Source organism: Ambystoma mexicanum, chromosome 4q (genome assembly GCF_040938575.1).
Source record: "Ambystoma mexicanum isolate Mex_15411 chromosome 4q, UKY_AmexF1_1, whole genome shotgun sequence".
Taxonomy (NCBI): domain Eukaryota; kingdom Metazoa; phylum Chordata; class Amphibia; order Caudata; family Ambystomatidae; genus Ambystoma; species Ambystoma mexicanum.
Window position 1 is genome coordinate 1,145,427,501 of NC_090928.1, and position 14,400 is coordinate 1,145,441,900.

The window sequence follows — 14,400 nt, forward strand, 5'->3', positions numbered from 1 at the left end:
GAGATTCTTACCCATTCCCCAAGAGCAGCCAACGTCATTGCTGCGTCCACTTTCAGGCTTTGGCTTTTCTGTCTCATCTTCTGGTGGATCAGCATCCAAGTCATCTCCTAGCATCTTCTCATGGAGCCTCTGCTTTTGTCGACGGGCTTCGAGCAGCTGTGTCACAGACAGCTCAGACTCTGACTCTTGATCCTCCACGGGACCCTGTAAAGACACTCGAGTGAGCAGCAATCCACTTCAAAAGCAGTGGCCACTTAAAAAGCAGGCACCACCAGCATTTATGTCAAGCAACAAAGTCCTCACGTTATACTCATTCGCACCTGAGGAACAGATGCAGACCAATCCGAAGGCCAGGAATGCGGGCGTAAATCCACAATCGCCACCCACGTTCTCTACTGCCCTCAGGTGCCTCTCAGTCTAGTCCATTTTTTCCTCAGACCCACCAGACCCTCATAACCCATGCCAGTCCTGTAAGCACCTAAATGCTCCCTTCCTATTGCCGTGGAAATTGAACTTAAAATCTTTATATTTTTTTTATGCAAAAATGGGCATGACCTATATGCATGTAGCTCCTTCCCCAAAAAAACGTTGAATTGCTTTTGTGAATAATGATCAGACCAGCGGTTGGGCTCATACAGAGCCACTAGTGTTGATCGTTATAGTATTGTGTTGGAGCAGCTACAATATTGTATTAGAAGTCCCATAGACCGATTATTTTTCGGTATTGTCACACATTTTGCTTCTGCTGCGTGAACACCACACACGCATTCCCTGGTACTGTGGAAAATATACACATAAAAAGAAATGGAAAGCCATGCATTTTTTCTCTGCATCTGCTTTTGTGTTTAGAGTGAGGATGAGAATGTCGGTCGAACTTCAAGGGGGAAATAAGCCCCTAAGTGGAGGAAAGGGCCAGAATAGAGAGATGGTAAAGGAAAAAAATTGTGGATACGGTTCTAAAAAAGTGCTTCAAGGAAGGAAAAGCAGAGAGGCCCGAATCATAGTATTCAACGGGTTGCTTGCATAGGCAAACTTCCTTTAAGATTGCAGATATATTTTGAGCAAAAGTGGGTGTATTCTAGATTCCAGATTCAGGTCAGGCCCCGATTCCTGTATTAGCAAAAGCAGGATGAATTATTCTATGTTAAATATTAGTGGACTTCTAGTCGCTTTTTTTGATCCTCTCCTGCTATTGACCATAAGTAACTCAGAATCTGAACTCTGATAGTCTCAGTGTATCTCAGTCCCGAGCATTCTGCAAGTAATACACAGTTTAGAAATGCCACATATGTATTAAGGATTTAGTACCATACCAACGCTTTTTTGATTTTTTTACATCCAACTAAGGGTCAAGTAGTATGCAAAATAGGGGGGCAGGGCCATGTGAAGAGACGTGAGCTGAGGGAGCTCCTATGATCCTGCAGTGATCCTGTGGCATACGCGCATCAATAAGTGATTGTGCCCGCCTGCAACTCCAGGGGCGGACTAATGAATAGAGCGGCCGTGCCCGCTGAAGTTTGCAGTTATCTCAGTGAAGCCGTGACGGAGATATATATAAAAAAAGGATTGAGAGCCGGAAGGAGGAGGCAAAAAGGCCGCCCGGACACTCGGACAAAGGAACTGACTGGCCGCAGTGTGACGAGTGCCCCTGTTGAAAGGGTATGTGTCCGATACGCTCTGAATGCCCACAGAGGGATTTCACGCTGGAGAGGAGAGCCCAGCGCACGAACGGGAGCCGCGGACAGACGACAGTAGAGGAGTGAGCTGGCAGTGCCCTCTAATCCATGCTTGAAGAAGGGGGGGGGCTATCACGGCCCATAGACATGATCGCGTGGGGCCTGGAGGATACTTTGTAACAGACGGGCATGCAGCCCAAGGAAGGTGTGGAAAACAGCGAGGCCCGGGTTTGTGTGTTGCAGGGAGAGAGACACGAATTCGGAGGGGCAGGCCAGCAGAGATTGCGAAGGTGCCGGCTCGGAGAGCTGGCCAGCTGAGACTTGAGCGGGCTGGAGGGGCTGGAGGGTCGTGTTATAACAGCGCTGGATATAACGAAACAGCTTGACTGAGTCAGAGCCCAGAAAGGCACACGGGGGGTAGCATCGGCGCCCCAAATAGCGGATGCAGATTCTGACCCCCCCCAGGAGGCAGATTATTCGGCTGGGTCATTGTTGGTGGCAGGAGAACGCATAAGTCAAAAGCCGCATGGAAAGCAGAAGGACATAAAACAATACCAGGATAACCCCTAACATAACAAGGACGCTTCCAGGGGAACAGTTTCCTTGGTGACACGTATGGCCACCCCTGGTGCTCTAACACTACCCGGCAGGAGTGAAGAAAGGATGATGGACTGAAGGGCCACTGTATGCCGCCCAGAACTGGTTGGAGGGGCCGTGACGGTGTTGGTGTCCCATAAACTGGGAGGCGTGGGAGGTGTGGAGACTAAGGGTGCGCCTCCCTGCTCGGACATCAAGTGGAATGCTGGCTTAGTAATACGTTTTGAAATTAGTGAATCCAGGAGACAGCTTGAGACAATTAGACCTGAAGATGGCGCTCGATGGCTGAGACTGGTGTCTTCACTTACTACGGTCGCTTGCCGAAGATCCGGATGAGTGTTATGAGGTACCCCAGTGGCGGAGTTATCTAATCACGTGGGAGAGCACAATCCATTGTGGCAAGCGAGGAACAGGCTTGGGACGCTGGGGTGGGGCCGCCTTCAGTGCGGAAGACAGCACTGGGCCGCCCCTCTGGAACCACGTAAATACTAGTGCGGACGCATTACATGAGATGTGTTCATAGGGTTATTGTGGATACTCTGGAAGGTGCACAGTGGACGAAAGCAGGCGAGTCCACGCCTCCAACGAGAGGAAACTCAGGAGACCTTGCACCTTGGTGTGTATAAAGGCAGACGGGGCTTGCCACGGAGGAGGCTGGCAGAGCTTTTAAGGTTCTAATGACCCCATGTAGGGGTGAGGCTTTGGACATCGGAACGGAGTGTGTGCCCTTCTCCCCCTGATTGTGGAGCATAAGTGGTGGGTGGAACCATGACATACGGTTGCCGTGTCATGTCTAATAAGTCTGTAAGACAAAAAGTGAAGCAACCCACGTTGGACGAGTTTGCTAAAACACCGACGGGCCTGGAAAGCGCCAAGAGCAGAGACAAGCTTCCCGCAGGTGGCATGGCCGCAGCGGGCCCAAATCAAGAGGTTCTGGCTGCAATTGCAGACTTGAAAGCAGACTTGAAGGCGGCCTGGGAGGCCAAGCGCGAAATGGTTGTGGCTGACTTGAAAACAGTGTTGGACCTTAAGGTCAGAGAAGTGCGCAAGGAGGTGAATCTACTCCGGCAAGATGTGAGGGCCCTGCCGGAGCGCACAGGGAGTCTGGAGAAAGAAGCGAGTTCGAACACAGCGGACTGTGCCACACACAAGTCGGAACTGCATGTCCTGGTGCAAAAAGTGGGCAACCTGGAGACTAGAGCAGAGGAAACGGAAGGACGCGCCCGAAGGAACAATATTCGCATTGTTGGCATACCGGAGGGAACAGAGGGCCACAACCCCACGGAATTTGTCGAAACCATGTTGTTACAGGAGATAACTGGGGGTGTTCTGTCTCAGGGATTTGCTGTGGAACGAGCGCAGAGGGCTCTGACAAGGAGGCTGCCGCCAGGCAACCCGCCTGGGCCAGTTATCGCCAAGATCCTCAATTATCGAGATCGAGAAAGGATTCTGGAATATTTTCGCAGAGGTGGAACAATCAAGCGAGGGGAGGCACACAACAGCCTACCCGGACTACACCCTGATGGTGCAGCGGAGCCGAATGAACTTCGGGGCTGTTAAGAGTAGACTTAGAGAGGCGGGTCAGAAATACATGCTACTCTACCCGGCGAAATTGAAGGTTTTTCATAAAAACAAGACTTTATTTTTCGACACTCCGGAGGACGCCATGGGATGGCTTGACACACAGGGCTGCCCCCAGGAGCCGGATATCCAGGCGGAGGAAGGAGGCGGCAGAGATAAGTAATGAGTAACGGGAGCACAGGGAGATGATGCCGCTTAAGACTATGGGACTTGATTATAGTCATGGACGTGGCCTGTCCGGAGGCGGGCCCGGAGTAGAATAGACTATGCATTGTGTGCACGTTGGCTGTTGCTTTTTTAAAGGAGCCTTTCAGGGCTAGTCCTCACACCCACATTTAGTATTAATAGTTAAGTGGTCATTAGGGCGACTTCACCCTACTGAGCTCTGAGCGTACCAGACAGGGCTAGATGTGGGGGTGCCTGAGATCCAGGGATGGAGCTGGGCAACAGTTGGGGAGGGAGTTGTTGGAGGGAGGGGAGGGAGGTGGGGTGTTTTGTGTGTGTATAGTTTTGGGGAGTTTGAGCTTAAACACGAGCATACAGGGAACGGCCCTAGATTTGTACCTATATAGCGCAGGCGGATGGGGTTGGCTGAGAGGGGGGGGAGATGAGCAATGACGAGCAATGGGGGATCTTAGAATGGTGACGTGGAATGTCAGGGGACTCAATAGCTACCTAAAAAGGAATAAGGTCATGCTGTACTTGAAAAGACAGAAGATAGATATTGCATTGTTACAAGAGACGCATTTGACACGGGAAAAACTGGAGCTGGTGGGGAGGAAATGGAAAGGTACTGTAGTGGGGTCATCGTACTCGGCCTATGCCAGGGGAGTGCTGGTCTGGGTGGCTCCGCACGTCCCGTTCCACCTGATACGGGAAACGGTGGACCCCGAGGGTCGTTTGGTCATTGTGAGAGGGGTGGTAGAGAATAGAGAAGTGTGCATTGTAAACACGTACGCCCCTAATCACAATACGGCGGAGTACTTCCGAACTATGTGCACCAACCTGAGCTTGTGCCTGGGTAGTGCAGTGATCTAGGGAGGGGATTTCAATTGTGTGCTGAGCCCCGTATTGGACAGGTCGGATGACAAGATGGTCAGGCCTGCTCCAGCAGCTAGGGCATTGCAGGCGTTGTTAGATGACTTTGGATTGGTAGATGTTTGGAGAACCAAGCATCCCAACGAGAGGCAATATTCACACTACTCGGCCCCACAACAGTTGCATACTAGACTTGATTATGCCTTTGCCACATCAGATGTAATGATGGAGATCGTGCACACAGAGTATAAGGCAAGGGTCCTGTTGGATCACTCGCCTTTGGTTCTGGGGTGGCAATATAGCCGCCCTAGGGTACGGATTCCGACGTGGCGCCTTCGTGCGGAGGCGCTTAAAGATCCGGTTTTTCGGGAAGATATAAGAGATGAGATCATCAGCTATTTTGAAGTGAATACAGGCAGTGTTGACTCTGCGGGGACACTGTGGGAGGCTTTTAAAGTGGTGATGCGGGGTGTAGCTATAGCTAAATCAAAAGGCCTGCAAGATGGGGTCCTGGCTGATTTACAGAGGGTGGAAGGAGACTTAGAAAAAACTAAAAAGTGAAAACATAGATGCTGAGCTAGTGCTCAAGCTACAGCAACAGTGTACAGAACACTGGGAAAGGCTCTGTAATCTTAATTATAAAAAGTATGTTGAAAGAAAACATGCGGGTGGAGACAAAACGGGCCGTCTATTGGCATGGCTATATAAGAGTGAAACCCCTAGGCCCCCGATTAGGACGGTAACCAGAAAAGATGGGGAGGTAGTAGACACCCAAGAGGGAGTCAACAGGGAATTTGCGGATTATTATAGAGAACTATATGAGGATAGAGGAGGAGGCAGTCGAGATGAGATGATGGGTACTCTGCAAGATATAGGATTACCCAAGATAAGTGCAGAAGAAAGAGAGGAACTGGACGCACCAATTACTTTGGAGGAGTTGGAGGAGGTTGTTAGGCAGCTACCTACTAGTAAGACTCCGGGAGCAGACATATTACCTAGTGAATTCTATAAAGCGTATGGGGCAGAAGTGCTCCCCCCAATGTTGGAAATGCTCAATGAGGCGTTTGAAGTTGGACGATTGCCGGAGTCACTTAGAGAAGCGATCATAATACCTCTCCCTAAGCCTAACAAACCTGGGCATAGCTGCAGTTCGTACAGGCCGCTGGCGATGCTGAACCAGGACAGCAAAATATTAACGGCGGTCCTGGCGAATAGACTGCGGAAAGTAATAAGCGAATTGATACACCCAGACCAAACGGGCTATGTCCCAGACAGGAATATTACGCACAACCACAGGCGACTTCATTGGGTGATTGAATGGGGCTGTATCAATGAAGGAGAGATGGCAATTGTGTCTTTGGACGCAGTAAAAGCTTTTGATTTGGTCAGGTGGGAGTGGCTGTTGGCAGCTTTGGGGGAATATGGAATGGGGCTGGGGTACATTAGGTGGGCGGAGATGTTGTATAGTGCACCACTAGCCAGGGTGCGAACAGGAACAGTGGTATCGGAAAGATGGCAACTCAGCAGGGGCACCAGACAGGGGTGCCCCTGGTCTCCGATGTTGTATATTCTGGCTCTGGAGCCCCTGGCACTATACCGAAGGCAGCAATACGACACGATAGGTATTGAGGTGGGGGGCGAACGGCACCTAATATCCCTATATGCGGATGATTTGTTAATATACGAGATACCCGGAGGAAAATCTTCAGTATATACTGGAGGTGATGGAAAGCTATGCGAGGCTGTCCGGCATAGCGGTGAATCCCCAAAAATTGAGCATTTTCCCGCTGGGCAGTTACAAAGGAATCCCTGCAGAAAGGTTGCCAGTGTTACAGGTGCCGTGGACGGTGAGCCCTTTCCGCTACCTTGATATAGATGTGTGTCATACGGCAGAGAAGGAGCATAGGTGTAACACTGTGATGGCTGTTGAGAAAATCCGCAAATGTATGAGGTTTTGGGAGAAATTGCCCCTAGCGATGATGGGGAGGGGAGCGATGCTTAAGATGGTGTTTCTGCCTAGGCTCCTACATTATTTTAGCAATATCCCACATATGATCCCCAAGAAGTTTTTTGTTCAGTTAAATGGTATATGTAGAGACTTCCTGTGGGGGGGGGGGGTACCCGGAATAGGGTAGCGGTCTGGAAGTTGCAGAACTTTCATGACAAAGGAGGGGTCAAGCTACCTAATTTTGAGGCCTATTATATAGTGAGTCAATTGCAGTTTGTGGCCAAATGGCTCTCCGATGAAGAGACCCCTGAACTTAGATTGTTTGGACAGGACTGTGCCCCGTTTTACCTGAAAGAAATTATCTGGTTGCCTGAGTCAGAAACACAGAAGTGCCCGGGGATGATGAGGTTTGGGTGGAAAATGTGGCGACGAGCATGTATAATGATGGGGGACCCGCTCCTGTGTACCCCACAGGTACCTCTGGTTGCTTTGGCGGGAGGAGATGAGCAACTGAGGGTGATTATCAGAACTTATTGGGAGTCGGTTGGGCTCGTGACCCTGGGAGATATATGGCAGGAGGGGACCATCAAGGAGTTTGAAGGACTTTGAGAGGAGACGGGACTACATAGGGGCCAGTATGTTACGTACCATAGGCTGGTGCAGAAGATCAGAAAACGTGGCCCGAAACGGTGTTGGAGGGGGAACCAGGCACCATTATGGGGCTGATATATGACGCAACTGAAGGGGGGCATGAGATCTCTAGATCGTATGAGATGGTAATGACTAAGGTTGGAAAGGAATTGACAGATTTGAGATTGGATTGGGAAACAGAGGTGGGAGCCCACATGGAGGATGGGATGTGGGAACGGGCCCTAGGATATCATAAAAAAGTATCTAGGAATGCCAGATTGCAGCAAATACAGTTGTATGTAACGCATAGAGCATATATGACCCCGCTGAGAATATCTAAATTCAGGAATGCTGGGAGACAGGCGTCCCCTAAGTGTTGTGAGGAAAATGTTGACATGACGCACATGTTTTGGGCATGCCCAGTGACCGAGTGTTTTTGGAGGGAAGTCGCACAAAAGCTAGCAGAGAAAGGGGCCACGCTTGCTGTAGACACGGCTTGGGCCTGCCTGTTGGGAGGGTTTCCCAGGCCGCGAAAACTGATGCATGTAGGGAAGCTGAAGGACTTGGCGTACGTGCTTGCAAAGCGGAGGATAGCCATGGGATGGAAAAAGTGTCATAAGCCACGGGTGGCGGTGTGGTGGAAAGAATTACAGAAATGGCCGGAGGCTGAAACGATGGTGTGGCAGGAGGCAAGTAGCATGTCCTGGGAGGAAGAAATGGGTACCCTGATGGCATGGAAAGCATTGATATCTGGTCTATTTGGAACAAGGTTAGATCCAGAAGAATCTGAAGAAAATGACATCCTGCCGAGTGTAGCAGACACTGAATGTGAAGGACAAACAGGCTTGTGAAGGGGGGTGGGAACAGGGGGGCAGTGAACGACAACTAATTGATGCTCATGTAATAATTGTGGATTGCACTGCGTGTTTTGTTTATATTGTTGGTTGTTTCAAAAATAAAAAAATATATTTTAAAAAAAAAGTAGTATGCAAAATAGAGACAGAAAAAAAAACTCAGTCTTTTGCGACAGCCTTCAACTCTTTTCAAGTAACTATTTTTAAGAACCCAAGAGGAACATGTAATTTACAGAATTACTCTTCTTTTTTAGCAAAGGAGGATGTATCAGTTTCCAAGATGAAAGGAAGGCTTTGATCTGGTTGGCGTAATATCGGAGCGGAACAAAAGGACTGTTTGAGGTGAAAAAAGCTGTTTTTGACGTCCTGGGACCAGAAAAAAGTAATTGACTGAAAGATTCTTGTCACTTCAGTAATAGTAATCTTGCCATTAGTATACTGAGAACCTCATAATCTTAACCTCACACCACAAACATACCATTGTTCAACAAGAATTTCAACCTTAAACCAATAATCTGGCCGTCCTTACCAGGACAAAAATATATACAAAAATCTCTTCCTTTCACTAGTGGAGTTCTTCAATCCTATTTGGTCAACATATCAGCAGCTCAGCCTTAATAATCTTCCAACCCGTTCTCAATGAATTTAGAAGTGAGGAAGAGAGGTGAATAGCCTGGTGTATGTTGAAAAGAATAATTTTGCTGAACAGAACTTGAACGCTGTTTCCTGACCAGCACAAACAGCATCTCACTTGTGTATGAGAGAGAGAGAGACAGTATTGCTGAGGAAACCCCACCCGGACTCGCAAATTCTTAAATCCACTAAACCTGTAGGGAGAGTTCCTCAGTTTACATAGTCGACCTAATGGTGGAGGGTGAGAAAAAATGTACCAGTCCTATCTGTAAAATAGTGCATGTCACCTTAAGCACATTTACTGCTTGGTGCAATGCTGCAACCCAAAGGCCAGCCACAGACTGTAAAGTAAAACTTATTTGCCAATTACTACAAAGGTTGTTTAAAGCAAGAAATGGTGGAAATATTGATTAGTGGAGATGTCAGCCGTATGTGGAGATTGGTAAGCAGTTTCAAAATGGTACGGGTCGAGGAAGTGGTGAATCCTATCAGCGGGCAAGCCTGGTGTGATTATATTGGTGCCAAACAAGATGTTTGGCCAAAGGTATTTTAAACCGGATGTATGTGATTTGTTCGAAAATATTTCACCTCATGGAGAAACTGCTCTGTTTCTTGATACCCTGCTAACCTGAATGTTGTTCATCATACTGCCCTGTGTTCTGTTGTGCCCTTCTTCAGAGCCCTACGTCTAACTCAGTTCAGTTTATTTCCTACTTGTTCTTGTCTTGTTCCGTCTCATCTGCTTGCACCCCCACCACCTTATATCCTCTCCCAGAGTCTCCCCCATTACCATTGTTCTCCCACTCCTCACCCACACCCCTCTCCATCTCTCCTCTTTCCCCCACCTCTACATCCTCTATGGTGCTCTCCGTTTCTCCCATCTTCTCTAAATGCTTTTCTATTGACTATCCTGCCCTTCTCACAAAGTCTGGTAGGAAGAAGTTCAAAAAGGATATCCTGGTCTCCAACCCAGGTCTCCCTATCGCCGATACCTACACCAGCGCGTCCTCCAGACAGACCGTCACCGACATCCTCTTTGTTGTTCCTTCTCCAGACCAATGGACTTCTCATATGGTCTCTGAGCCCTGTCCTTTTTCTTCCTCTCCCATTAATGACGGCACCCAGTGGGAGGCCCTCCTGGCCCCCTTCCACTCCTCCAAGGTAATTATTAATGTTTACCTGAATGGCACCGTCCTGGTCCAAGGCCCTTAGGGCAACCTCCTCCTCTTTGATAGTCGCTTCCAGTGCCTTATCAATTTCCCTTCCTCTCCTGCTGTCCCTTCTCTCCTTTCTTCAGCTTCCTTGCCTTCCTCCTCTGCCACCTCTCTGGTGCCCTCATCCTCCTCCTTGGCTAACTTGTCCTCTCCTTACACTTTCGCAGGGAGTACCTCCGATTTGTACCCTTCGCCGAAGTCTTTCAAGGGTGGCAAACCTCTCTACACTGCCACTCTCAACGCTTGCTAAACTGTCCTTCGACATCTGTCGTCTCCTGGAAGAACTCAACCTTGATGTCCTTGGTTTCACTGAGACATGGTTCACGGTCAGCTCTGTCACAAGCTTTGACACTCTTCTCCCTTATAGCTACAAGATCCTCTCCGCGAACAGATCCAACCGTACCGGTGGGGGTGTAGCCTTGATCTTCCCGGAGTGGATACCTACCTCTATCATTCATATACAGGCCTACTCCTGCTTCGAATGACTTGTCTGCGGGCTTTCTCTCCCTCTCCTGGCCACTGTCTCACCGTGGCTACCATCTACCGGCCACCTGGTCAGATCACCTCCTTCCTCTACGAGTGGGCAGACCTCTCGTCCTCCCTCCTGGCCTCGACCACTCAACTCCTCCTCCTTGGAGACTTCCACCTGGATGCTTCCTGTCCCGTCCCATTATAATCACCATTAGGATTTCCTAAATTAGGTTGCCTTGAAAAGGGTATGGTTGGGAGAACAAGCAAAAATAATGTGTTTTTTGCTTCATGATTCAACCTTATTGAATGCCAGACAATCAGTAGGAAAGGGCAGTTACTGGTGTTATGTTTCCACATGTTCAACCACAATTGTATGCTATCAAAATATATTAGAAATCATAAGCCATACATAAGAATCGGGCAAGTATGAATTGTGGGTGGGGGGGGGCACTACATAGACAATGGCATTGGTGGGTGGGAATAGTCTTTTTTAGACTACAGTTTTAGGTCAATTTTGGACACATGTCGGGTTTGACCCAAATTCTTAGAGAACAGGCTGAACAGTTCATGTCAGCAGGAACACCTAATCCCACAAAAAGTGGTTTGCGCCTAAATCTTTGTTCCAGACAGAGAAAAATACTTGTCAATGTGGTCTATCTTTTGCTGGGATCTATAAATATAGTATAGCTTAGTCGGGTATGAACATAAGGTCACAACACTAGTACCACTATGGGAAATATTCTAACCTGTTTCCAGTTCGATAAGTGACACCAACCTATCCTTGCCGTGGGATTGTTAAAACTTCTTATATAGAAATCCGATATCAAGCAAGATCTGGCACTTATTACAACAAAAAGAAAAACAGGTGGAAGGAAATGAGTACGTTTTTGCCACGAAGAGAATCATTGCTCCCGGGCATCCATTCAAACAAAAAATACACACGTGTTCAAAAAACGTTAAGTACAGAACAAAAATGTGAAACAATGCAGAAAAACAGTTGCATTCGCGCGCCACGAGGCTTCTGCTACTGTGCATTTGTGTAAATTAGACGACCGTACAAGCCATACTTACTAAAAACTTTGGGATGAGGAAAACCATGTATCAGTGACGTTTTTAAAACAAACAGAAGGGCAGCCGTGCGTTCCTTACCTGCAAGATGAAGAGTCGTGTGCTCCCCCCGATCTTCAAGACATGCCCTACCCGCAGCCGGCAATACGTTTTCGGTGGGATCTTCTGTTTGTTCACGAAGGTTCCATGGGTGCTCCCCAGATCGTATACATAGAAGCCCCTATCCTGCTGTGCCTCTGTTCCAGCTGAGCCACGGTACTGAAGCACAGCATGGTATCTGGAGGCGGAGGGGTGCTCCAGGGAGACGTCACATCCAGGAAGCCTCCCAAACACGAACCAAGTCTGCCCTGTGAGGTCCAGGCTGGACAAGATGACCCCATTTTTTAGCGTCTCCAGGTGGTAATCAAATCCGACTGGTGGAATAGCAGCCCAAGGTGGCTCATGGTATGGAATCGGGGGAGCAGTCTTCGGAAGCACAAACGGCCTCCCCGCCGATTTCTGCCTCACCAATGGTCCTTCCCTTGAAGTCCTATCAGAAGAACCTGTGGTTGTGATGCCCCCTGCTGCATTGCTCTCAGTGTCTTGTTTAACCTTACCATCAGACCTCTCACTTTGACAACTTGGACCCTCGCTCCGATTGGCTGATACCTCACCTTCATTATCATCACATGTCCTATTGCTCTGACTGACAGATACGACACCTTTGCCACAGGTCCCCTCGCTTGAAGTGACAGCTGCCGCGTTCTGACACGTTAACCTTTCACCATGAACAGCCACCTCCTGCTGACGACTGGTTGAACCTGTTTGATAGTGGTTCGATCCTTCATGGCGACTGTTAGATGGTTGATGGGGACCGGCTGCAACTTTTTGGTGAATAACCAACTCCTCACTCTGTCCTGCTAAAATAACACCCTCCCTCTGAAAGGCTTCTACTCCAGCTGTCGAAGATGTGTGTTGCTCGCAGCCCCCAGCTTTCTCCTCTGCAAAAACTGTTTCTGGCTCGCGCGTTCGCCGCCTCTCATCGCTGGTGTTGCACTGCTTCTCTTCTTCCACTGGCAGAGGCAACCCCTTTAATATCTGGGTTCCCGGGGACTGTTCCTGCAGCTGCTCCGCTGTTTCCACAACGTTGATATTTCCCTGGATCCCCGTCTCCAGGGCCGCCATCTTTAATGCGTCCTTCAATCAAATGCTTCCCCTGGCCGGGGAAACACAAACTGCTCTGACAGTTCCGTCTCAGGGAGCAAGCGTAAAGGCGGAACCTAAGATCGTGTCTCAGTCAGTCTGATTATAGGCGCCTTACTCTTCCGAGCACGTTCAGCCCTTGACTCCAAGCTAGAATGGAAATTCGGCACAGAATTGCATTTCTAAAGATCACAGCGTTACTGCCATATTAAATTCCCCGTGTCACCCAGACCCGATTTATCATAGATGCCAACGGAACTTTTCACAGTGTGGGCTCGAGAGTCACTAGTAATGATGTTTCTCACACTCCACAAATTTGCATAATTTGTATAGCTCATCCCATCTCACTAAAAAGATAAAATCATGCGCTGTGAACCCAATATTGAGGACAATTCCATTAGAACTAGAAACCAGCACAGTTCCATTGCCTCTTGCAATGCGAATCTGTATAAGTCATTTCTTGCATCTGTGCTTATTTCTGTGTAACCATGAGACCTCTGGTCACTTGTTTGTAAATCATAAGTCCTTCATCTTCTGTAACAGCGCCTTGATGCCTTATGGGCTGCAAGTGCGCTATACAAATGCAAATAAACATAGCTCTCAACCATTTGTGTTTCAAAGGCGGGTGAAATCACCCGATTTTGTTTTTGGCGGGTGAAACGCCCATTGAAATGAATGGGCGTGCAGGAGGCTTGGCGGGTGAGTCAGCTCTTTACAAGGCGGGTGACACCCGCCAAAAGCGTGTGAGTTGAGAGCTATGAATAAATGAATAATTTGTATTTGCATTTTTGCGAGCGCCTGGAGACCAACTCCTTTGGTGACCGTGCACTATATAAATACCTTTAACAGTAACATTAATACTGTGTAATAGCATAAATATGTGTGTTTGCCCCTATAGATGTGACAACTGGTTGTGACTTACCATTTATTAGGTAATTAGAAGTGATAGAATTGAAATGGAGGGTGTGCTTTGTGATCTTGGGCAAAACTGTTCTGAGAACGTGTCTTCTTAAACAAATTTAAATTTCAGTAATTAATGTATGTAGTAATGGGACAAACACAATTATCTGGACCTACAATGAATCCAATTGTAAAAACATATATATCGGTGCATGATTTATTTTTAGAAATTAAATTTTTTTTCAATCCAGTAGCACTAATGACTTGTGTGCCTAACTGTAAAGCACTTGTACATTTTTTATTATTATGTTTTTTTTGGGAGGGGTTGTGGCAGCAAGGCAATACCTCTCGTTATAGGTCATAACTGTCACTGGTAGAAGCATACCTGAATAAAGCCATTATACAGAGATGAAATGCTCGATTTGCATGTAACAGGACCATAACTTTAGTAAGTGATTACCTTTTTTGCAGTCTGGTCTGCTCACGTGTTAGCTGACATGACTCCAAACTATCCTTCGTTCACTTTCTTCGAGGTGAAGGCGTCAAACACCTACTCTCTTCTTGCCTCGTTGCCTTACAAATGTCCAATGTCACGTCCTCTACTTCTT

At 48.0% G+C, this 14,400-nt stretch overlaps 1 protein-coding gene across 2 annotated transcripts in view; it reads right to left on the bottom strand.

Annotated features, from left to right (window-relative positions):
• The window catches only part of SLC4A1AP (solute carrier family 4 member 1 adaptor protein), a 363,679-nt gene extending 350,625 nt beyond the window's left edge, over positions 1 to 13,054 (bottom strand). For both annotated transcript variants that reach the window (XM_069608736.1, XM_069608735.1), the window contains exons 1-2: positions 11,792 to 13,054; positions 12 to 204 (exon numbers count right to left, since the gene is read on the bottom strand). In XM_069608736.1, the coding sequence (XP_069464837.1) occupies positions 12 to 204; positions 11,792 to 12,874 (1,276 nt within the window). In that variant the 5' untranslated portion in view covers positions 12,875 to 13,054. The remainder of the gene's footprint in view (positions 1 to 11; positions 205 to 11,791) is intronic.
• Positions 13,055 to 14,400: the final 1,346 nt, after the last annotated feature.